This window comes from Furipterus horrens, unplaced genomic scaffold (genome assembly GCF_987537825.1).
Source record: "Furipterus horrens unplaced genomic scaffold, mFurHor1.1.pri manual_scaffold_10, whole genome shotgun sequence".
Classification (NCBI taxonomy): domain Eukaryota; kingdom Metazoa; phylum Chordata; class Mammalia; order Chiroptera; family Furipteridae; genus Furipterus; species Furipterus horrens.
Window position 1 is genome coordinate 17,441,115 of NW_028327180.1, and position 25,963 is coordinate 17,467,077.

Consider the following 25,963-nt stretch of genomic DNA (forward strand, 5'->3'; position numbering starts at 1 on the left):
TGCTTTCTGTCTCTATAATCTTACCCCTTCTGGACATTTCAGATAAATAGAATTAGACATCATATAGTCTTTTGCATCAGGCCTCTTTTACTAACTGAAAGGTTTTTGAGGTTCATCAATGTGGTAGCAAAAATTATTAGTATTTCATTTATTTTAATTGCTGAGTAGTATTCCATTGTATGAATACAGAATATTCTACTGTAAGTGCTAAAAATCTACTCAAGTGATTGATTTATTGAGTTAAGACTTTTAGTTTAAACTGTAGGCAAACATTACAAAAAGTCCCAAAGTATGATAACACAGATTAGGTGATAAATAAAATTTTTTATAATAGATAACCAGTAGAAAAATATATATTTATTATTAAGATATGAAAATCTATCATACAATTTTGAGTTGCTTCCTTCCAAACTCTGGAAGTTCCCATTAAATTACGAAATTCTTTAATCAAAACCCCTACTTAGATTGTAAAACAACTATTGCTTATAATTCAGAAGGGCCACTTTATGTGCCCTGTTTACATAAAAGTTGTGATCTGTGGTAGTTTTAAAATAGGTTTACAAATTCTTTGATACTTTCTCTTCAAACGGTGGAGTTTGAGTCCTCTACCCTGGAGCCTGGGCTGTATTTAAGGACTCACTCGTAATAAATACAATGTAGTAGAAAAGATGGCATATGACTAACAAGGGTAGGTCATAGAAAAGACATGGGGGCATCTGCCTCATTCTCTACATCACTTGCTCTGGGCCAGTCCGCTCCCATGTGGTGCAGACACTCAAGCAGCCCAGGGAGAGGCAGGCACGGTGGGAACCAAGTCCTGCCAAGAGGAGGGCTTCCCCTTGGAAAGTCCTCCAGCCTCAGGCCGATGAATAGCCTGGCTGTTGTTTGTTCATTCTACTTCAAGGGCATCTGTAACAGAACATTACTTAAAATTTTTGAAATAAATGCTAATAAAAGCAACTCAAACCAATACAAAATTAAGGATGCTAAAAGTAAACTAAATTGCTACAGCTAATATGTTTCACGCAATGAACAGAAAAATCCCACTGGTTCACTCTTACCACTCCTTAAATTAGTTAACAGAAATGTATTAATAATGACTCGGTACCTACTAGGAAACAAAATAATGGTGATATCCTCTCTTTGATTCCTGCTATTGGCAATTTGTATTTTCTTCCTTTTTATTTATAGGTTTTGTATATATATGTTTATTAATCTTTACATAAAACAATTTTCATTAATTTTTCTTTATTGCATTTGCTTATTTTCATTGAAGTTATGCCTTTATGCTTATTATTTTCTTTTTTCAGCTCCCTTTGGTTCACATTTGCTCCTTTTTCTAGTTTCTTCAGACAAAAGTTGACTCAAAATAAAATACAGTAATAATCATTTACTATGAAACATAGAACAGAAGCTCATGCATTTCAAAACAAGCAATAACACATATTAATACAGATTCTTTTCCCTATTTTTCTCATATAAAACAGTACCTGGTTTGAGGCAATCCAAAACATGTTCCAACACCAACGCGAGGTAGGTAGTTAACCACCTTCTTTACCATTGCAGGGTCTGGGAAGTTGAACATTACAGCAACTATGAAAAATAATTTTTAAAAATTAGAACATAATATGATTTCCTTTCTAATTACTCTTAGTTCAGGTATTTATTAAATACAATTCTTGGCATACTGCTTTTATTTATAGTGCAGTCAAGATTTAGTATTAATATATCAGCGGTAATACTCATTTCACTTATAAGCACATACCATAGACAGTTCCTTCTCTAAATACTGTCAGAATCATAACTGTTGCTACACTAATGTGACATGAAGCTGAGATTATGTAGTTACAAGCTGAATTCACAAAATTGAGTTTTGGCAAGTTAACTATGTATCTATGAATTTCTATAAGAACTATTTAAATTTTTAACTTTATATGGTTAATAATCTAACACCAAAAAGACTACAGATATAGCTACTATTTACTTTCAATGATGACTAGTTTTACAAATATTCTCTTCACAATGTTTATACTTTTATGTTCATATAATCCAGAATAAATGTGTGACCCAAAGGGAAGAGTTTCCTCTATGATTAATAATTAAGCTTAAATGCTTTCTAATAATTTCTATTTCAATATGTATACATTTTGAGAATATCAAGAAATGTACACCAATATACATAAACATATTCAACATATAAATGTTAATTTATCACAGACACCAATAAATTTGTATCCCTAAAGTATGAAAATAACAAAGTCATACAATCATGAGAGAAAATTTAAAAATATTATTGTGGTCAGTTTTGAAATTTTAATTATATTAATTAATCATAGATAAGCTATGAGTGTTCACCTAGCTTTTGACCACTGGCATTACCAACATGTTTCAGGTAAAAAAGTACATGATCATTCACTAAAACATATTTAGAGCATTATATATATACGCAACATACCTTTTTAATAAGCCTTCCTTAGGTATCCATTACCACATTGAATATAGGGAAAAATTAAAAATCAAAAGAAGAACTATCATACACTATGGCAAATGACCACAATTGTGAGGAAAAGGCAATGGAAAACCACACATACAAAAGCAAGGATGCATAAGAAATTTCAAAGCAGAAAAATGAATGAGAATGACCAAGCAATAAATATTATAAGTTTGAAAGTCCTTTGGGACAGCAAGAATGCAGACTGGACTAAAATGTAAACATTCACTTATTTTCCTGGAACAATAATGTTTACACTAGGAAAAAGATATGTGCAGGGGAAGAGACCAAACAGGAAAGGGATAAACATGTTTACCGAAAGAAATCTATAGTCCCTAAATACACATGATTTCATAAAGGAAAAAAAAAAAAAATGTGTGCATGAACTATGTTATTTTGTGTAGATTTTTTGTTTTTTTTTTAATGACAACTTACAGACTACAGAAAGAGAAAATCTGAAAAACAATCTTCAACCTGCTTTGGTACAAGAAGTATGTGCAATAAGGTGCTAAGTTTTATATATTCTCCCTTGCATGCCTTCACTCACACTGAACGATGCTTTTCCTTCAAGTTCACCTTGTCTCTCCCTCTTGTCTTAATGAATTTCACCAAGTTCCAGTCTAAACCCACAAATTGAATTTTAGTTCTTTCAAGAATGAGGTAATACAAAAGCAACCAGGACAGTTCAGAACCATTTTCTGATAGTACCTTTATAAATGGCAATAGATTAGACTAAATAAATAAATAAATAAATAAATGTATGAATCACCTGACTACCCTTCTCCCCTCTCCAAATGCAGCCACTTTCCAGGAGTTTAAGCATCAGAACACTATTGAGTACATCAGAATTCCACAACTGATTTAAAGCTTAGTTATTCCCCATATTCATAAATCCTTGAACTAATCTGTTATATGGCCAGGAAAATAAAACTACTACAAATAATTCTTAGACTGACTGAGGGGGTAAGGCCACGAAGATGCAAATGGGTCAAAAAAGAGGACAGTAGGGCAGGGATTGGACTTACAGAAATACTACCTACATGGAAACAATATGGTATATTCTAAAATGAGATCTTAAAGAGATGGAGCTTAGCTTTGTAACAATAGACTTCTGCAACACATTACCTCTGTTTGCCATAAAAATCTCCAGGGCTGTGTTTTGCAAAAGATAACGACGAGAAAATATTGATCGTATCTCTGTGAACAGCCATTTTCCATGAAGCCCTTCTGTATATGCCAGGATCTGGGGAGAAAAAAAAATAATCCTATGTAAGTAAAAATAAAATTTTTGTCCCCCCAATTAAAAGAGAAAAGGCTCTATTAAGGAAAATAATTTCTAAGAATTAGATGAACAGTTATTAATTTGGAATGAGACTAAAAAACAGATTGCAACTTATGGAAAGGAAGCAGACTAAAATTATAAAACAGCTACTTATAAATATATTTGGGGCCTTCTTAAAGCAGTGCTGGAAATATATATTGCATTATTTAGTGGCTGATTTTTAAGTCATATTATGGAAAATTTTAGATAAAAACTTAAAAGAAGGAATACCTGAAAAGAATATCCTACATGTTTATAGATCACATAATTCAGTTTCATATAATATGAATTTGATAAGCCCAGAATTACTTTTTTACATACTTGAAAAAATATACTTAAGTTCATAACTTTTTTTAAAAATCACCTTTTTAAGGGTGCTGTTAAGGCAATGGTCAGTCACTCAGAAAGCACAAGGACGGACTGGATAAGAGGTTAAGTACCATTTTGTCAGGAAGGCTAAAGACAAACCTGCAAATGAACTCAGCATAATCTCTCTGTGGAGTAGGTGGTTGTCAGAGTAACTTGTTACAATTCTTGTCATCCCATGTGACAGATGCAGTAGCTTAGAATGCTTTGCCAAGGAAAAGTAATCCTGTCTTTAGTCCTATGCCACTGTGTTGCTTTGTTATTCAAGTTTTGTTTTTCAAAAAGTTCATTTCAAAAGCTTAATTATGAAGGTGTTGAAGAAAAACCAGATGTGAATTTCTTTACACCAGTACTTCATATAATATTAATAGAGAAAATGAGAAGTGTTTGCTAGCAAAACTTGATGAAAATCCATAACAGCAAATTAAACATTTAAGGTCTGGCTCTCAAAAGTAACTACTATAAAAAAGTACAAATAAAACATCTGATTATGATACTGCATTGTGGGGACAAACATGGAATAAGCAAAGAGAATAAAAGTAGTAAAGAGAAAGAATTTATCCTACAAAACTTCCTTTTCTTTACCCATTTCCATTTTTTAGACCAAAACTGCCAACAAATCTAGATTTTTTCAATGCAAAATGAAGTTTCTTTGGGGAAAAGGGGAGGAAGAGCAACCCTTTAACTTAAGTCACTATGTATCAATATTTAGATTTTTCTACAGAAATGATTGTATTTCTGTCACCACAGGGTCTAGAAATGAAAGATGGATAAAACTCTATGGATCAGTGTTTTGGGGAAACAAAACAAAAATTCAAAGGACCGAAACCACTAATCACACTTTCAGTTTTAAAACTGGTGAGAGAGAAATCCTACTAATTCTTTCATACAACTGAAGTCCTACTATAGTAAAGACTCCGAATACGCTCTAGGCCCATTTTCTAGAAAAATGTCTGACACAAAGTAGATGCCTTTGAATGATTAAATTAATCAATAAATGGTAGCCTAAGCTCCATGCATGGCCCATATTGATTTTGCTTGGGCCATATGATATATAACAAAGTTTCAAGTAGTGGAAAGTACGTACATGAGAAAATGGATATTTACACAAAATTCAGATTTTTGGTTTCTCAAGAAAAACTGAAGTACCTGTCAAATGGAGAACCATGGGCCACGTGGTGACAACGGACACGCACTTGCATTTCGGCAGCCTCCCCTCGTTCACGCATTTCCCTGCTATCTCCCTGGCGTCCACTGGCATTCGAGTTTGCACCCTGGACTTTTTCAAATGGTAGAGAACCCAATATATGTGCTGTGACACTTACACTCCCACTTATCCAACTATTAATAGGGAACTAAAGCCCAGACAAGTTAAATACTTAACACAAAGCCCCTTAGGAAGTTAGTGGCAGAGCCTGGCCTACTCCCAGGTTTTCTAATCCAAAAGTCCAGAACTTACACATACAGCACATTGTCACATTTCTTAAAAAAAATAAAAATAAAAAAGTTTTACTGTCTGTTAAACTAGACCTCAGTTCAGCAGAGACTGTAATCAATAATTGATGACATTTATGACATTTATTTTCCTGCACTTAGGTTATAGGTAAAAGAAGAAAATCAAAAGAAAACAAAGGATCCTTGAAGCTCTCTGAATATTAAGAATATCACACACTGATCTGAAAATCTACCTTTTACAACTGTAGAGCTATATAATAAGACCTGTTGCCAATAATGGTAATGTCAATCATTGCAAGAGCATCTATATACAACTAAACATTTAATTATATTTTACAGTACCCCAATTTTTAACAGAAATAAGTCTACTAAACATTGTTGTATTAGTTTTTAATGTACTAAAATAATTTTCCAACTAGTCAAACATTCTGTTTATATCCCATTCCTTTAAGCAGTATAGTTATTAAATCTACTTGAAGTCTGTTTTATTACCAAATGGCAAACGCCTTCAAAATTACAGAAAATGGAATAAGCCCCAAGTACCAACTAGTCAACCTTATACAATCCTAACATTTTGTCACATTATTGCATGCATTTAAAAAATTAATACAGCATTTCAGATAGTGCTGAAATTCTCATGTATAACCCTTCCTGATCCCACTTTCCTCTTTTGGCAAAGCAGATTACTATCCTTGTTTGGAGGCCTATCATGCCCCTGTAAGTTTTTCTACTTTTAGTACATACATATACATAAATAACACCCAGCATTTTCTGTATTGTTTTCAAATCTGACATAAATAGGGTCAACTGAATATATGACAGTATACTCCCAAAGTCAAACACAAGCAGGTCTGGTGATGCTTTAAAACTCAAAGAGAAACAGGAGGGAGAAACAAAATTATTTAAAATTGCCAAAGGGATCAAAAATTTAAATCTTACACACAAAAACTACCCTGACTTCAAAAAATATATATATGAAACTCTATACTTATGGTGAAGATAGCTAGGGTTTAAAATAGAAACAAAGAATCTCTTAACTAACAGAATTACTAGCTGAAATTTATATAATAACATTTCTTTAAAGTATTCATTAGGAAAAGGTGTCAGTACTGAAAAGCAGCTGAGGTCTAGCTAAGCAAGAGGTTTATTTCTTATTGGAATAGTATATTCCTGGTCCGAGGCTTCACTTCAAAGTCTCTAGAGTTCAATTAAAACTGGATTAGGTAGAAGCAGACCCTTCTTTGGGACTTTCTGTTCACTGAAACTCTACATACGCTGACAGCACCCTAGACAGAGGTCTAGCCCTCCAATGAATCAGTTGCTATGGAAACCGTATCATTACCATTGCTCTGCAGTTATGACCTGAAGTCTAGAATAGCTTGAAAGCTTAAGCCCACAGCACTCACTTTGAATGTTTACCAGCTTGTTTTAATACTGTTAGTAGTATTATTAGTAGACAATTCAACTCTCACTTTTTATAATTTCTTTCAAAAAGATTAGAGATTAAAGTATTTAATTTTAAATATGCACACACACACTGTTTACATTAAAAATAGCTTCCATATCATTATAACTTTTATCTGAAAAAAATTATTTTCCCCAAGTAATACACACATTTCCTTTTCCTACCCTTCAAATAGTGTACTATGAATCCACATGAAAATATCTTCGCCTCACCCCATTTACTGGCTTGAAAGTAAAACATTTTTTACTTTTCATTTAACCATTCATTTTGAAAAGCTTATAAATTTATCCATAATTTATCTTTCCTTTTTTCATTCTCATGAAAGAACAAAAATAGATACATGCCTTTATTGCCCAACTGCATAAAACTCTTATTTATGGAAAAACAGGCATTTTTTTTAAGTAGATTTAAAATAGTCTCTGAAATTAAAATATTTGTTTCAAGTAAGTAAACAAAAAGGTTTGCTTTTAAAAAACTACCCTCAATAAATTTAAAATGTTTTAAAATTCTTTTTGGAAGGAAACTATATTTAAAAAATAGTAATATGTTTTACCTCAAAAATAAATATTTGGGAAATCTGTATAGTTTCAAAATACTATTCTTAATTTTAAAGCTAGCACTGCATATACTAGTCCCAAATATTAGCCAACTTTTGGAGAGGTTTTACTCTAATAATTTCATATTGACTTCTAAAGAATCTGATAACATAAATAAAATCAGATAATATACATCAATAATAGTACTTAAATTTCACAGCAAAACTACTTCCAGGCTAAGGATATATCTAACATCAAGAAAAATGTTTTAAACTTAATCTATAAAATATAAAATAATTATGTCATTAATTAAGCAATAACACCACTGGTAGTGAAGTCTAGAAAATACTCATATCCCATTTTATGGAAGATAATTATAAATTAGTCTCAAAGATTACACCTTAATATAATCCTTGTATAAACAGTAAGTATTTAAAATGAAAATATGTTGAAAATATTCTAATATAAACTCACCACTCTATTATTAACATAGTTTTTGGATTTTGCTGCATGCAACTTCCTCTGAAACTTGATATCAAAGTATAGCACTTAATTTATTCTAGTAATATTAAATTCTACTTGGTTTAAGGATTTACTTCATCACCAATCACACAACCTTTAGTTTTAAGTTTTCAAAGATATATTCTTAAAGTAAAACTTAAAGGTCTTTTTGAATTTAAAAATTACACACAGTTCATTCTGATAGAAACTATAACATGGTAATTTTGTTATTAAACATATATCCATAAATACATACAGAGCCCTCAAAACAGAATACTGATAACAAAAGTATGAAAGTTATGAAATACAAGAGAAAATTAACTTTTGAATTAATTATGAGTTATTTATTTTCATCTCTGTAGTAAATTTCCTCCTTCTGCTTACTAGTACTATGATGTAGTACAGTATTCTCCCTAGTATTTTCATGGGTGACAAATTCAATTAAACATATTCATTACTCTAATGTTCTATTTGGCAGTTTAGTCACTATGAAAAATTAAAAATATATAAATAAAATGCTATGTGACCTCTGTATTGATTGGGCTAAAATGGTTTTAGCCTGGGTGTGGATGGTGAGGCAGCTGGGAGGGACAAGTGGGGAGCATACAAATACACACACTCTTATGTTTTCTCTTCCAATTACTGAGGGAGATGATAAAACCACAGCAAATGATGTATCAGCTCATTTTATCTTATCGCTTTGGGGCTAGGTGACAATGAAGTTCATATTTCACTGGCTCCCATTGAAGATTGTGAAAATTACTTGCCCTCATGACCTGAAATTTCACTAGAAGACAGAAATTTCTCTTCTGCAAAGTAATGCAATTTTTCAGATGTCAACCTTTAGCCCAGCTTTAAAAATTAATTTCATTTATATTAACCAATGATATTGATATTTTCACAGAACGCTCTTTGATACATGAAGCACTGACTGGCAAATTGATGTTGCTTTAGATGGGCAAAACTATTTTATTTTAAGCTGGTATGGCAGACAGATTTATGGCAAACTGAAATTCCCATTTCATAATTTAATATTTGTGCTGGAATGATGCACCTTCAAGCCCTTGGCCTGTAAATAATGCAGACTCTTTAGTTGGCTCTGTTTTATTTTCAGTATTCTTCAGCTTAAAAATAATTTGCATTCTAAATGGTGTATCATAAAAGCCATCTCTTATTGAACTAACATTAATATGTGTTCTAATGGGTCAAAAACCAAATGTGATAATAAAGAAGCAGAACAGAGAAGGTATTTATTTATCCCTCACCCTACTAATTTTTAATTTAGTTTTTTTAACTTAAACTATAACTGCAATCTGATTTTTCTGAAAGAAGAATAAAAAATAAAGAAAGAATATTAAGGAACATGACTGTTTCTTACTTTACTTTTCAGAGCAGTACATGAAGTAAAAAGCTAGATACTAAGTTTTCTTTAAAAAAGAAAGAATAGAATGAACTTAGATAAATACCTGAATTAAAATAGAGATATTTGGATTTGGAGGTAACTTTTAAGTTACAAACATAATAAAATCACAATGTCAATTTGATCATAAACAAAGTGTGAAATCCATTTAATTTTAGTATAAGAGATAAAGAAATTACCTATCTGTAGGAAAAAAATTCAATATTTTAAAGTAGTAAAATTATTATTAAAAGATAGGTAGGCTGGTGCCTAAGGAAGTTTTTATTACACCTTTATCCAGTAGAGTTTGGTTTAATTCAAAAAATGCCTTAGGAAGATAATCATTACACCAATACTCTTTCATTTCATTAATATGGTAAGTTAAGCATAAAAATGCATAAATTTATGTATTAAGCTAAACTCCTAAAATTTGAGAAAGGCTAAGATATTTCCTTACTCTAGCTATTTTTATCCAAAATGGTTTACCATTGTTCTAACTTTCTATCCTCAAAATCGCTTTTGCATTTTTATGCTTACAATATTTAAGCTGTGTTTCTTAAAAAATGTTTATATTTAATTTTTCCTTACAGGTATGAGATGGGGAAAACAGTAATATAAATTATACTTCATAATTTTTCTATTTTCATTGGAACGATTCCTAGTCACTTCGCAAAAACTCGTAACAATAACATGCTATTGTCACTGAATTCAAGATGAAGTGTTTTTCCCTATTATTCCACACACTGACTCTCTAAAGTTGACCTTTGTGGTCCTTAGCAAAGAGTTAAATTGAAGTCTGCACTAACAAAAACTGTCAAATTTTAAATATATTGGAATATTCCATAATATATACTTTTAAGACAATCAATGAACACAAACTATCTTTCTTCTCAATGCCAATTCTTACTTTATAAACACCACCTCAGTCTCAGATTGGTATCAAAAACCCTCCTTAGATACATGAACCGAAGTGTCAAGTTAGAGCAGTATTAGCCTGTAGCTAGACTATTTATCTCTTTGTGAGTAAACTCTTTGAACTAAATAAAGGGCATACCTTCGTGTATCTTCAAGAAATGTGTTTTTATTCTTCAAATATGGCAGAGAACAGAAATAAAAAACAAAATGGAAGTTTGTATAGTGAACAGCCTTGGAAGAGATAGATAGTATCTCCCTTAAAGCAAAGGGCAGGTCTGTTTCTTGTCCAATGTAATAAAGATAATGACGCCATGTGGGGCAAAGGCCAGACTTTACTGCCGCCCATGGTACACGCTTGGGGTTCCTGAAGACTGAGATTGCTCGGCTGGGGTGCACAGCATCTACCTGGGCCTCTTGTCTCAGTCTGCTCAGACTGCACACAAAATAGCACGGTGTGGATAGCTGAAACCACAGAAGTATATTTCTCACAGTCCTGGAGGCTGGGAGTCCAAGGCCAAGGTGCCAGCAGACCTGGTTCCTGAGGAGAGCTCTCTTCCTGGCTTGTAGATCTCTGCCTTCTCAGAGTATCCTTACATGGTGGAGAGAGGGCGCTCTTTCTTCCTCTTCTTACAAGAACAAAGTCTGACTGGATTAGGGTGGCAACCTCATGACCTCATTAAATCTTAATTATCTCCGAAAGACCCTATCTCCATATACAGTCACAATGGGGCTTAGAGTTTCAACATATGAAGTGGGGGTGGAAAGGGACACAATTCTGTCCATAGTACCCTTCCAAGTCACCTCGTGAAACTTGCGGTCAAAGGGAACACACGCGAACACGATGCTCATTTCGTTTGTCATGCAATAAGAGGTGTTTGTCTCTGACCCAGGAGTCTCATATCTTCTGCCAGCATCCGGCAACATTTGGCAGGATAAAGTGTTAGCCTGCAGTAACTATTCAGCAGGCTGTAGCTGTGGTCAGGGACACTGGCTGCCGCAACCCTGCGACAGCGCCAGTGTGTTTCATTGGCCTGCGCCACTTCCCATCTGTGCATTCCCGTGTTCAAACCTCAACAATGGTACTCATAATAGTAACGACAGGAAGGGTTGATGAAGCAGAGCAAAAGAGTGGACAGGTAACTGTTGTAGGAATAGGATTTAATTCTTCTGTCTCCTTGCATTCTATCCTAAGTACATTAACTTGGTTCACCTCACTTTCCTTTTTTCTTACAGTGTGCATTAAACTGATTTAATCATGTGATCTGAGAATCTTAATTTAATCTGTGAGTCTTGTTCTGCGATCTCTGAGATTATTTGCCTGGTAACATATTTCGAGGCATTACTACCATTGTGGCAAGGTAATTTTTCACAGAACAGGTTCACAGCTAACCTTTACCTTTTTTTTTTTTTTAATTTATTTATTTATTTTGGTTTTTCAATTAGAGTTGTCCCAATTTTCCCTCATTGCTCCACCCCACCCAGCCCACCCCTTCTCCCGCAATCATATTCCTCCCCGTTGTCCATGTCCTTGGGTCATTTGTACACATTCTTTGACTAAACCCTTCCCTTACTTATCCCCCTCTAACCTTAAATTAGAAAAAAACATTCTAGGCCAAAAGGAAAAAATAGGAAGCTCCATAATTCATTTATGAAGTCAGCACCACTTTAATACTGAAAATATAAGAGAGATCCTAAAAAAGGAATGATGAGAAATGTCATCACTGAGTAAAGACACAGAACTTCTAAATAATCCACAGCACATAAAACCCAGCAATGCTGTATAAAAGTAATATTTATATTTACCAAGGAGAGGACATTTTCTTGGAATGCAAAAGGGGTTCAATCAGAAAAACCAAAACATAATCATTATATCAATAAATTAAAAGAGAAACATTATGTAATCATTTAATAGATATGGAAAAGGCATTTGGTCAAATTCAGGAAGCATTTTTAAAGAAAAAATTTCTAGTAAAATAAGAAATGGAAAGTATACATGTGGCTTTTTACTGAAAGCCAACTACAGGTATTAGCTATGTAATCTGGGACTAAGCAAGTAAAGTCTAATATAAATAAGAGTATCCATCTCATATGCTTGTTTTGAAAATAAATTAATGTATATGTAGATATAAACAATAAAGAAAACAAATAGGGAACTTAAAAAGAAAATTTCATAGAATTCAAACGTTTAACATTTTTAAATGCTCAAATTTATTAGTAGTAATGAACAAAATATGAATAACATTTTATACCCAACCGACTAGCAAAAATTAAAAGAGCTATAATACGTTTTGCTGAAAGAAATGCAAAGAAAAGTGTACACTCCAGATAAAAACAGGAAATGTAAAACTCCTTTGGAAAAGAATCTTATATTATTCATTGTAAACTAAAGTAGCCACATTTTTCAGTGACAAAAATAAAAATGGAAAACAAGACTGTAAAATCCAATGCATGTTATTAGGGAAATGGTTGAAAAATTGTGATATGTCTTGTTTGGTCCCTGAAAAGAATGAATTAAAGCCACTTCAGCTGACTTGGCTGGACAGCACCATCCATATACAGGAGAGTGAGAAAAGCAACATACCAAGAAGTATATGTAACAGGATTTCATTTTTGTAAATTAATGAAAAATGCCCAAACAACACATAAGTTTCTATGAAAATGAAGAAAACTATGAAAGAATACTCACCAGTCAAGTATGAGAGAAGGGGATCTGAAAAGGATCGGAGTGAGAGGAACGGGAGAGAACCAAGACAATAGGAAAGGAGCATGCATTTAAAAAAACCACTGAGTTGGTTATACTTATAATAAAACTATTCATGTACGTATGCAGAACAACATTTCTATCTGAAAGACAGAAGATACATCATTATTTTCTAAATTCCTTTGAGTGTGTTTTTTCTTAGCAGTTTTTGTACATTGTCATGGAGGACAAAGTCACCTTATTTTTCTCTCTTTCATTGTTTTTGGAGTTTAATTTGTTTACCTTTTCTCTTTAAAGTTTCCAAAATGGTTTCTATAGATTCTTTAAGAGTTCTTCTTCCCCTGGGAGCAGCCTGCTTTCCTTCTCAACGTTTTTGAAAATAAGAATACAACTCCTTTAAATTTAACAGCTTTACTCTTAATTTCTACCTATTATCTAAGGTTTAGATCGCAGTCATTCATAGTCATGCACTGGGGACTTAGTATAGAAAGGGTAAGTAAAAACCAACATGAACCTTTTTGTGTGACCCAACAAATGGTCTTCACAGTCCATTTTGCACCTGTATTTATGAAAACCAGAAATTCTGGAGTTATAAAGTATGTTTTATAAACATCAATTAGCTCAAATTAGCTGACATCACTGTTCAAGTTTTCTATATAGTTACTAACTTTATGCCTAGAATCCAAACAATTATTGAGAGTGAAATCTCCAACTGTAAATGTAAATTTAAAATTTTCGTCCTTTCAGTTCCTTTAGTTTTGCTTCCTATTTTGCAATTTCTATTTTTCGATGCTGTTTTAGTTTCCTATTGCTGCTATAACAAATTACCACAAAATTATCTTACAGTTCTAGATGTAAGAAGTCTGCAATGGGATTTAAGGAGTTAAAACAAGTCTGTTTCATCTGGAGGCTTGTAGGAAGAATCTGTATGCCTGCCTTTTTCAGCTTCTAGAAGCTACCTGCATTCCTTGGCCAATAGGTCCTTCTTCCTTAATCTTCAAAACCAGCAGTTTAGAATCTTTAAATCTCTTCCTGACACCAACCCTGCTTCTGATGATCACATTGCATTCTCAAAACTCTCCTACCTCTTCTTTCTCTTTCAAGTACACTTATATCTACATTGGGCACACCCAGATAATCCAGAAAAACCTTCCCACCTCCATATCCTTAATTTAATCATCTCTACAAAGTACAATGGCAGGTACATATTCACAGGTTATGGGGACTATGGACATTTTGGGGAAATACCTATTCTGTTTCCAAAATATATATATGTGTGTGTGTGTATATAATATACATAAAAATATATAGTATATAATGTGCAATATATAGAGAATCATATATATATTGTATATATAATCCTAAGAAGATATAAATATTTATATATATACAGTATTCCCTCACTTATCGTGGGTATTACATTCTAGAACCCCCGCAATGGGTGAAAATCCGCGAAGTAGGAACCTTATATTTGTTTTAGTATTTTTATATATGTTTTAAGGCTTTATAAACCCTTCCCATACACTTATAAACCGTTCCCAGTCCCTTGTTAACCTTTAACCTTTCCCACTCCCTTATTAACCTTTTCCACACTTTTATAAACACTACTTATGTTCTTAAACATATTCTATACTCTTAAACCTACGTAACTTTAACAACATATGTATACAGTACCACAAAATCCCACGATATGGTGAAAAATCCGTGATAATTAAATATAGTATTTTTTTTAAATCCCACGATACAGTGAGGCCGCAATAAGTAAACCGCGATACAGAGAGGGACTACTGTATATATATATTTTAGGATTCTATATCTTCTTGATAAACTAGATCTCTTGTTATGAAAATAACTTTCATTATCTTGGTTAATACTCCTGAAATCTATTTTATCTATATTTAACATTGGAATTTCAGGTTTCTTATGGTTACTGTTTACATGAGAGAGATATATCATCTTGTTGTATTTAGGTTTAATTGCTAGGCTTAACTGCATCACTTGAAAACAATACATATTGTCTCCCTTTTCATTAATTTGAGGAGCTCTGTGCTTTAAGTTTTCTTAATGTTAAATTTTAATTTAGACCATTTATATGTAAGGCAATTATTGCTACGGTTGGGTTTAAGTTCACCATCTTATTATTTGTTCCCTAATTCTTTCTTTTTTCTTCTTTCAACCTTCTTTTGGATTGAGTAGTTTTTAGTATTCCATTTTATCTCCTGTATACTTTTGTTTTACTTTTTACTGTTTATTTATATTTCTTACAACAGATTAATTTCAAATGATCTACCTCTGACATATAATGTAAGATCCTAAAACAGTGTATTTCCTTTTCACCCCTCCAATCCCTTGTACAGTTCCTTCCTGTTTTTTGTGTTATTGTCATTCCACAGAGGTTATATATTCTACAATATATTCTTTTTGTAAAGGTCTTTTTTTAAGATTTTATTTATTTTTTAGAATGAGGAGAGGGAGAAAGAGAGAAAAAGAAACATCAATTGGTTGCCTCTCACATGGCCCCAACTGGGAACCAGGCCGCAACACAGGCATGTGCCCTGACTGGGAATCGAACTGGGGACCTTTTGGTTCACAGGCCAGTGTTCAACCAACTAAGCCACACCAGCCAGGGTCCACAATATATTCTTGTATTTACTATAAACAGTTCAGTCTTTGAAGAAATTAAGAAATGATTTAAATGACTTTTTATATATTTAACACACATTTTCTTCTGGTATTTCCACTACATGTATGTTAGAGCACTTGACATTATCCCACAGCTGTCTCATGTCCTGCTCATTTTGGATTAGATTACTCTTTTCTTTCTGCACCACCATTCAGAGTTTCTATTGCTCTGCCTTTAGCTTCACTGATCTTCTCTTCCCTTTTTTTTTTTTCAAAGATTTTATTTATTTATTTTTAGGGAGGGGGGAAAGGAGGGAGAAAGAGGGGGAGAGAAACATCAATGTGTGGTTGCCTCTCACATGCTCCCAACTGGGGACCTGGCCCACAACCCAGGCATGTGCCCTGGACAGAAATCAAACTGGTGACCCTTTGGTTCGCAGGCCGGAGCTCAGTCCACGGAGCCACACCAGCCAGGGGCTGAGCTTTTCTTTCGCAGTGTCTAATAAACGGTTAAGCCCATCCAATAAAGTTTTCAGTGTAAGTACTGTAAGTTTCAGTTCTAAAACTTCCATTTGACTTTTTTATACATTCCATTTTTTTGTGTTGAGGTTCTCTATAGGTTCCCTTATTGAGTTCATGTTATTCATTAAATTTTGAACATACTCATAATATTTTTCCACATTAGGGTTTTTTTTTAATATTCTTCATTTATTTTTACCACTAACTAAATTCTAGGTTTTATTTGTATTTCACAAATTTCTCCATTTATGTCCTTTTTCTATTCCATGAGCCAATAAAAAAATACCCCATTGCATTTACTTTTCATGTTCCCCTCAGTCTCTTCTGCTGTGTGACAGTTTCTTAGTCTTGCTTTGCTTTTCATAACTTCAACAAACTGAGGAGTACAGGCCAGGAATTCTATAAACTGTTCCTAATCTGGGGTTGTCTGCTGTTTTTCTCAGGACTAGAATAGGGTTGAGGGTTTTCATTAGGCATAGCACAGAGGTGAAGTGCCTCCTTACTCACGTCATAGGAGGGAGTTATACAATACCCAAGGAACACCACTGGTAATGGCAACATTCATCACATCGTTTAACATTCCCCAGATTTTTCCACTGGACAGTTACCATTACTTGCTTCCCTTACTCTATTCTTTGGAAGTTGTCATTAGTCTAGCACACCCTTGGAGCGATGTAGGTAGAGTAAAATTAAGTTCCATCTTCTGCAGTGAAGAGTATCTGCCTATCCATATACATGTATATAAAATACACACACATACACACATATATAAAATAGTTTTTTAATCCTATAACCTCTATCATTTCTGCGACTCTTGCTATTGAGTGATTTTTCTCCTAGAATCACATTTACCTGCTTCTTGGTATGTCTAGTGACTTTTGTATATTGAACATTATGGACTCTCAATTATTTTGTTTAGATTTTGTTGTCTTCCTTCAGAGAGGAGTCAAGTTTTGTTCTAGCAGACAGCTAATTTACTTGTGGATCAGATGAGCCCTTTTCACTGTTGTTTTACACTTTGTTAAGACAAGAATAAAGTGTTCATTACCCAAGGACAGAGCAGAGCATTCGCCTGTGAGTCCCTCTTATACTTAGTCATAAAACGAAATAATTGGAACAGGACAGAAGTAGCAGAGATTGATTTTTCCTTACAGTGGCTCACTAACAATCCATACTATCTTCACTTTACACCACTTTACACTAAAGCAAATGATTCCTCTCCACTCTTTCCACACTTCCCCCCACGGAAATTAATCCACAGGCATCTTCCACTGCTTATTTCAACATAATTTACTTCATTAAACATGAAGGGAGGAGTGGCATGCTCAGGCTAATCTGAATCCAAAAATTTCTAAGGACTAACTCAAGATCAACGTACACAAACACTGATTTCACTATGCTCTACTCAATGGAAAAATAAATCAACTCAAAAGTACAATTCAGGTATTTTATACATTTATCAATAATATGAACTTTGCTTCTTAAACTTAATATATTTATTAAGGGGATCTATAGTTGTAGGTATACATTTCACTAATGAAGAAATATAGTAAGCAGCATTATAAGCAAAAACAAAAAGTGCTGCTTACGTTTTGTTCTTAGACTAAGGGCAGATAGTCCCTTCAACGTACAAATGTGGTGTATTTGAAAACACAATCTCTATACTAGCAATTAGTATTATTGAAACAACATTATAAATATTGGTTCCCTTCCTACGTTAGCTCACAAGTATTCTGCCCCAACAGTGACTGAATCATATAAAAACTCCGAAATCTAATCATCTAAGGCCAAAAGTCCTCTTAGCTTCTTCCCCTCTCAACCCCAAAACCTGACAGAAACACTCAGTTTTATAGAGGTAAATAATTCAAAGATTCTAAGTAAAGCGTGGACTATGTATATTTTGATATTTGTTCAGAGAGTTCATGATCTCCTTAACATATTGTCCTAATATATAGTTCCAGTTCTATTAAGACCAAATTTCTTTTAAAATAGATTTAAAATCTGTATTACTAAAATTAGACTTATACCCAATTTTTTCTATTAATATTTTTATGTAACATATCAATTACAATGTGAGCCTCAGAAGGAATTTTTTATGTTCTACATATCTGAAAAATTGACCATAATAGTACGTGATGCTGCTCCTAGGCAGCAGACGACATACTCTGGGGTTTTTTTTTTTTTTTTTTTTCTTCCTCTTCTAAGAGAACACATTTTGGTTTCATATTTTTTCAGTTATGTTCTTTTTTTCATAGTCCCAAAGATTCATTACTTTGATGACCATTTATCAGAGATTCAAGTTCAATCTATAATACCCACTGAGATGGCAAATAATTCAGCCTCAGTGACTGTGTGTGTGAAAATGGGCTGTGTCCCAGATAAATGGCCTGCCTGCCTCTGACACAGATTAGGTCATCCTTCAAAGTAGCCACAGATCTCTACCACAAATATGCGGAAACACAGGTTCACTTGAGCTCATGTTTCTGTTTTAGTGTAGGTTCTTCCTATTAGACAGTTACAGTGTCACCAAACTCTTACGGCATAGGTTTGAAAAACCAAGATTCAGTCATATAATGATAAAGACATTTCACATGTTTTGCAAACCACAATTGTTCAATATATACCTATATCCAACTTCACTTTTATACTAGAAGATCTTCTAAATACCTGGTATTTCAGCCTGAATAAAAGTATATAAACTATGTTATGCTAAGGTTGCAGACAACAAAAGCCATTACAAGCATACATCTCTTTTCATATTCAAATAAGCTTTATTTTGTTCCTCTCAAATTTCTGACCTCTTTTCTCTAAACACTTATCCTGCTATTAGAAGAAAGAAGTAAACATTTAGAGAGGGGAGCTGGCTGGCTGGCTACCTAGAAAGCTACTTATAGGGTAAAATTGCCTTGGTAACTTCAACAGAGTCCAAGGTTGACTCACTCATCTTACAGATTCAGAAAGAGAACCAAGATTCAAATAACTGAGAACACGACTGAACAGTTAAACCACAGCAATAACTGCTTGTTAGGTGAGAAATAAAACTCCTATTTCTATCAAATACTTTTATTTGAGGTTTTCATTACTTGCAGGCAAATGCCTTCATACCTATTAACCTAAACCTCAATAAAATCAGTAAAAAGCAATAAAAAAAGACATCAATCTAAATAACAAAAGTAATATTGAAAGGAAGACAGCATCAAAGAAGACATAAAGATACATACCAGTGGTCATTAATTTAGCAAAAGGCATGAGTCACAACCTAAGCAGTCACGAAGAGAACTAATACAAAGTCACCTAATTTACTCTGCAGACCTCCTATGGTTCCCAGCCTTTAAAAGTACTAAGAAACAGAAAATGAGTTCATCAAACGAGGAAGATGAGTCAAAGTCTACAGACTAGGTGGACTCCAAGTCTCTCTCTCAAGCTGAAGAGCCAGTTAACTCTTTCTCTCTCCTTTCTCCGGGTTTCTCCGCACCCATGGGAAACCTGAGATTCATTTGCTCATTAGTTAGGGACCCCAGCCACAGTGGGAAAGAGGGACAGGTGCGTGGCTCCAGGTACTCCCCACTCCTCCCTCCTTGTCCTCAGACCACCAGCAGTCTCACTGTGCATCCTCTACTCCTCTCTATCCCTGCCCCACCCATCCCCAACACACACCGCCCTCGGACAAGCAAAAGGAAGATTAAAGAAAAAAAATACAGTTGGCACTCATTACTATTTTGTATTAGTTGTAGGTGTACAGCACAGTAGATAGACATTCATACAGGTTACAAAAAAAGAAAAAGAAAAGAAAGAAAAGATTCTTATTTGGAGAAATTGACTGGTCCCCGCCCACCCCAACAGGAAAAAAGCATTCAGACACTAATACTTGACTGGATCTGTAAATAGACAGCAGTGCTCACAGGCTGCTAATAATATAGAAAAGGCCCAAGGAACATAGCAGCCTATAAACACAGAGCTTCTAATTAGGTTTGAAACAGCTGTACTTGACAGCCAAGCAATCTGAGGAAAGGTTCCAACATGACAAAGGTCAAAATAAACAGAAAAACAATGAACTCTAAGGGAACAATAAAACACAGAGAACAGAATGAAACCTTAAAAAATAATAATACCTAATAGAAGATCTTACAACCACATTAACATGGAGGAGGCTCTCTCTCCTTCCAAAAAAAAAGGACAAAAAGAGACAAAAGAACTCTTTACAATTAAAACTTTAAGTTAAAAAAAATACAAACTTCCGTGAAAATACTAAAAGATAAAGTTGAGAAAAATGTCACAGAAATAGGGAGGTAAAAAAGAGAAGAACAGGAAAGACAATACACAGAAGTTAAAGATGAACGCAAAATATGCAACATTTCAGAAGCAGAGAGAAGGAAAAACTTCCAGAATTGAAGGTCACAAATCTCAAAATGTGAAGGGCCTACTTAGTGTCCATGACAATGAATGAAATGAGACCCACATTAAGGCAAATCACAAATAAATTGAGCACTGAGATAAAGGTCCTAAGATTTTTCCAAGAAAGAAAAAAACATCCAGAAGCACAATGACAGTGGACCGACACTCCCTACAGCAGCGGTGGGATGTAGAGGCATGCTCAGCAATGAAAGAAGTGACATTCGACCTGCTGCCCTAAATCCAGTCAAACTACCAACCAGGCAGGAAGATTACAAATTATATCAGATATTCCAACACTAAAAATAATGATACCCTATGCCCTTACAGGAAGTTATTAGAAAATGAGGATTAGAAACATGATGGAGGGATAAGCCAAGGGAAGGGGAAAATGGGATCCAGGAAACAGAGAATCCAGCGCAGCCTAACCCCTACTCTGAGAGAGGAGCCGGGCCTAAAAGGCACACAACCTGCAAGGCTGGAGCAGAGAAAGGGAAGACAACTCAAATGCGCCGGGGAGCGCTGTTTCTTCTCAGCACCACCCTGCTCTTCGAAGCTCTACCGTGTATAGTAGGAACTGGAAACTTACAAACTGTATTTCCTCAACCCCTTGCCAGCAGATTTTGGTTTAGAGCCCACAATGAAAGCATCTGTACAAGATTTGGATGGCAGAAGGAACTTACAAGCCATTACTCTCCAGGGGCATCTGAAGGCGACAGCAGAGGCTTTCAGGTGACCGAGATAATGGATATGAGTGGTTGTGGTGCACCTGCAATTCCTGTACTTCCACATTCTTAAAAACCATCCGTGGTTTTCCACTGGTTATGTTAGCCTCGCATTCCATGTATTAAATGTCTTTTGTTTTGAGTTATGGAAAATAAGTGCTTTTCCTAACTTAACCCTGACTCAGGGAAATTTTAGGTAAAAACAAATAAGTGATATATTATTTGGTAACCATTATTACATAGTTTCCAATAATAAGCATTATTTGCATAGTCACTAAACTGTATACATTGACTTCTGATTTAAGATTGTGATGTATTTACATGCAGAGAATAGGGAGAGGAGAAAGCGTTTGTGAGGAATATGATAGTGACGTAGTCTCAATTTACACTTAAAGAAGTCTGTATATAATGTTTAAACTCGATAATTTTTGAAAACAGCAGCAGAAGTCCATATTTTGTAAAAAGGCAGTAAGGTTACCATAGAGGAGTGGGTCAAGGCATGAAGCAGAGGATTGCTTTTAGGTGACAAAAACCTGCCAGCAACATTAGATATTTTAGGTAAGTAATGTCTTACTTTCTTAAAAAAAGGGAATTTTTTAAAAAAGTTAGCAAAGAAAACAATGAAAATAAGAAACAGAACAAAGTTTTAAAACCAGCAACAAAATATAAATATAGCTGCAAAATAATGGGATCTTCAGTCCTTTGTAAGACATTATGCCTTCTATATCTACTTACATGTGAGTCCAAAGTATAATCAGATTTCTTTCTGGTGTGCATGGAATCAGATGAAGAAAGCTGAGCAGAATAATTACAATTTAAACGTCCTTATACTGAAGGGCATGGCGGCTGCCTTTCCCACAGAAAGAACATATACATACTGTCACATAGAATATACCAAAATATTTTAAACCTGTAATACATGATGGGTAGTTCCTATGATTCTTCCTGTAATTTTTGTGTTTATGCTTCCTGAACTTAACAGTCGCCCCAAATGACCGGTTTATTGGCACAGTTCCATTTGTGTGTTTGTCAAGACAGGAGTTAGAGTAAGACTAGCTCATCTGGTAGCCACCCTGCCTTTCCAGTGAGTACACATTCCTTCTCTAATCTGTTCTGGGCTGATCTAAAAGTTGAGTTTCCACTGTTTCATCTTTGTTGTGTCTACTTAGTTACCTTAGTGAGAGTGGTGACACCATGGGGATGTCACTGAGCCCCCATTTACAATAAACACTAATTATTAGCTTATATTTAAAGCAAATTCAGTGTAAGACAAGGTGAACTGTGCAATCAGTAAATCCTTTTCATTATTTTTTTATGAGGAATTCAAACATACATCTAGAGAGAATAATATAATGAATTTCTGTGTACCCATCACCTAGACGCAATAATTATCAATTTTGCCAGTTCTATTTTCTCTTTTTACAACCATGTTTTTCGTTCCAGAATATTTTAAAAATAAATGTCAGACATGTCCTTGCATTCAAAAGTGCAAAACAACTACTGTAACAGAATAAATTTTTTAAAAATTAAAGAAAGAAAATGCAAAACAAGCTATCTTTGTTCATTTTGACAGGAATAAATATTTGAATCCTTAGATATTGAATATCTGAATAGGAGAAATATATCTTAGGTAATGGGGTTTATTCCCATCTCAGCCCATATAAATTCAGAAAGTGATTTAAGAGATGGTCCATCCTCAGGCATGAAACATGAAGGTCGCGGGCCATTCAGGGCATCTACTCTCCATGAAAATACTAAAGTGTTAAAGTCAAAAAAGTTTAGAGAAAACAAAGAGAGAGATAAAGTGATCTAGAAAAGCAATCATCAAGGAAAGGGAGAAAATATGAATTTAGGGACAAACACTGAATTATGCAGGGATTCTGGTTGCTTGAGAAAAGATTTAATTACTGTAACAGGCATTGTGAGGACCCTGCTCATATTCCTTGGGACTTTCATTATCTTCTTGCAGACATCCAGCTACCAGTACCTAAATCTTGGTGCCAGAGGGGAGTACTGGCTGGACTTGGAATCCTTAACTGGAATTAAGAAGTAGGTGTAGTCCTGGCAGGGTGGTTCATCAGTTTGAATGTTGTCCTGTGCACCAGAAAGACTGCGGTTCGATTTCCGGTCAGGGCACATACCTAGGTTGAGGGTTCAATCCCTGGCTGGGGTGCGTATGGGGCAGGGCAACCAATCAATGTCTCTCTCTTGCTCCCTCCCTCCCACCCCTTCCACTCTTTCTAAACTCAATAAACATATCCTCGGGTGAGGATTAAAAAAGTAGGTATATAAAATCAACAGCTCCCTCAACTCTCAGGTAAGTTAATACTGTGACATATTTTGCACTATTTCTGAAAATTTTAATAGTATTAAACACCTCCAACAGCTGGCTTAATAGCTGTCCATCACCGCCTACCTTTTCCTGTATTGTTTTCCCAGTCCCCTGCTGCTGTCACCTGAATCTCCCAAACAAACTACTGGCACTTGAACCCTTGTCTCAGTATCTGGATCTGGGGGAACCCGAACTAACGCAGTTACTAAGAAAGATTCTTTTCTTGCTCTTTTAGATTGCAGGTGAGCAAGAAGAAAAAGACCCTGTGTCCAGTACTTTACATACACTGTATCTCATTAAATAGCAGTAACAATAAAGTGAGGTAAGAAAGACATAGACAGAGAAGCTCAGAAAGTGTGTCCATGGTCTCACTGCTGAGAACTGAATTCAGGAATAACGTAAGACTGGGAAAAGTACCAGCAACTTAAAACTCCGTATGTCCCTTTTCCCAAACCAGTCACACTCAGCTTTGTTTCCTCAAATCACTGTATTATCTAAAATTATCTTGTTCATCTATTTACTTACTATTTTTCTTCCTCATCCCTTAGGAATGAAAGCTACACAGGAGCAAGGGCTTCTGTCCTCGTTAGTATATCCTCATACTTAGAAGTAGGTTTGGGAACTCAATAAAGATCCTGTTGAATGCGTAATTTATCCTTATAAACAAACAAAAGATTCTGACCTTTATTTCATAAATCTTAATTTTTCTAGATTTCTTTGCAACTCAATCCCACTTTGCTGCCTTCCCAGAAACACCACGGTTCCTTGCTGTTCCAATCATCCCTTTGCCTCCGGGCGTTTGCACTCCACCTGGAATGTTCTTTCCTTAGACAGCCCTCATCGGCTTGTCCCTACACTTCATTCAGGCGTCTTCTGAAACAGCACACTGTTAGAGAGGACTACCGCTTTATTTTCCTCTTCGGTAATTACTACCAAAAGACATACCAATTTCTTTGCGTATCTATCCCACCAAATTATAAGCTCAATGAGAGAAGTATGTTGCCCACACTTCTTCACTGTACAGTCTCAACAATTAATATAGTTCCTGTCACATAGCAGGCACTCAACAAATTTTGTTGAATGAATTGATGGCCCAATCTAAATTAATACTATTATGAAATCAACCACCTCCACAAACTATTTTGTCTTTCTGAAATATTTTTTAAGTCAATAATAAATATGAAACTAAGGAGACGTGGACCAGTGGCACTCCATGTGTGACTATAATTGCAGTCTTAACAAAAGGGCTTAATTTTAGATTACAGTGATTAAAGACGCAGCACAGGGACTCAAGAGACATACTTTGTAGCTCTCAAATATGAAAAATTCAGCTGTTGTGTTAGATCTCTACCAGGTGGACCAATGAAACCTCAATGCAAATTCATGCATGTTTGATGCAGTATCATCTTACTGGTCTTAGTTCTGTCTTCTAGCCACAACCATTAGTTTTAAACCATTTAGTAAAGACTGCACGATAAACTCTACTTTCTGTCTGGTGAGTTCTAACCCACCTTAGAGGGTACTGTCTCTCTCACTTCCTTCTTGGAGCTTGATTGATTACTCCTTTTCCTTATGTTCATTAATCTCATCACCTTATCTTTTATACCACTTCATTTTAGCAGAAAGGTAATAATAAAACCCTCATCCATTATCCTTTTACTCATCTAGTCAAGCGGAAATGGTTAATAACATGCTACAAATTGAACTTCAATCACCTCATTTTCTCCTTTGTTGAATACACATTAAAATATATTCCAAAAGTGCAATTTGTTTTACAGGAGAATTTGTGTTATATTGCTACAGACAACTAAAATTAAGTGTTTCTCAGTTCAGTTATTAAATATATCCAAGAGCTCTTTTATCGATAATACTAAAACATTAAACTCATTTTATTAGAGTATAATAATACAAGAGCCTTATCTCCCAGAGCACAGACATCTAGAGTACCTAATAATATGTGTTATATGATGTGTCATTTATCTTTAAGAAAAAAATACCAGTGGTAATTTATGAATTGGTACATTATTAGATGAAATTGCTCTCTATTTTTTAAAAAAGTTAATTTGTTTACATGCAGCCTTATCTTCAAATGTAAGCCCTATTAGCGAAGAAGTCTATAACTGTCATAATAAAACAGAAAGAATGGAAATATATATAAAATAGAAAGACATAATGATTTAAGATTTAAAAAAATAATCCTTTGAATGGAATACATTTAATACC

General features: G+C 34.4%; 1 protein-coding gene across 1 annotated transcript in view; it reads right to left on the bottom strand.

Annotated features, from left to right (window-relative positions):
• Positions 1-25,963, bottom strand: part of LRBA (LPS responsive beige-like anchor protein) — a 530,437-nt gene that overhangs the window by 167,041 nt on the left and 337,433 nt on the right. The window contains exons 41-42 of the mRNA XM_090287960.1: positions 3,617-3,734; positions 1,491-1,593 (exon numbers count right to left, since the gene is read on the bottom strand). Coding sequence (XP_090144086.1) covers positions 1,491-1,593; positions 3,617-3,734 — 221 coding nt within the window. The remainder of the gene's footprint in view (positions 1-1,490; positions 1,594-3,616; positions 3,735-25,963) is intronic.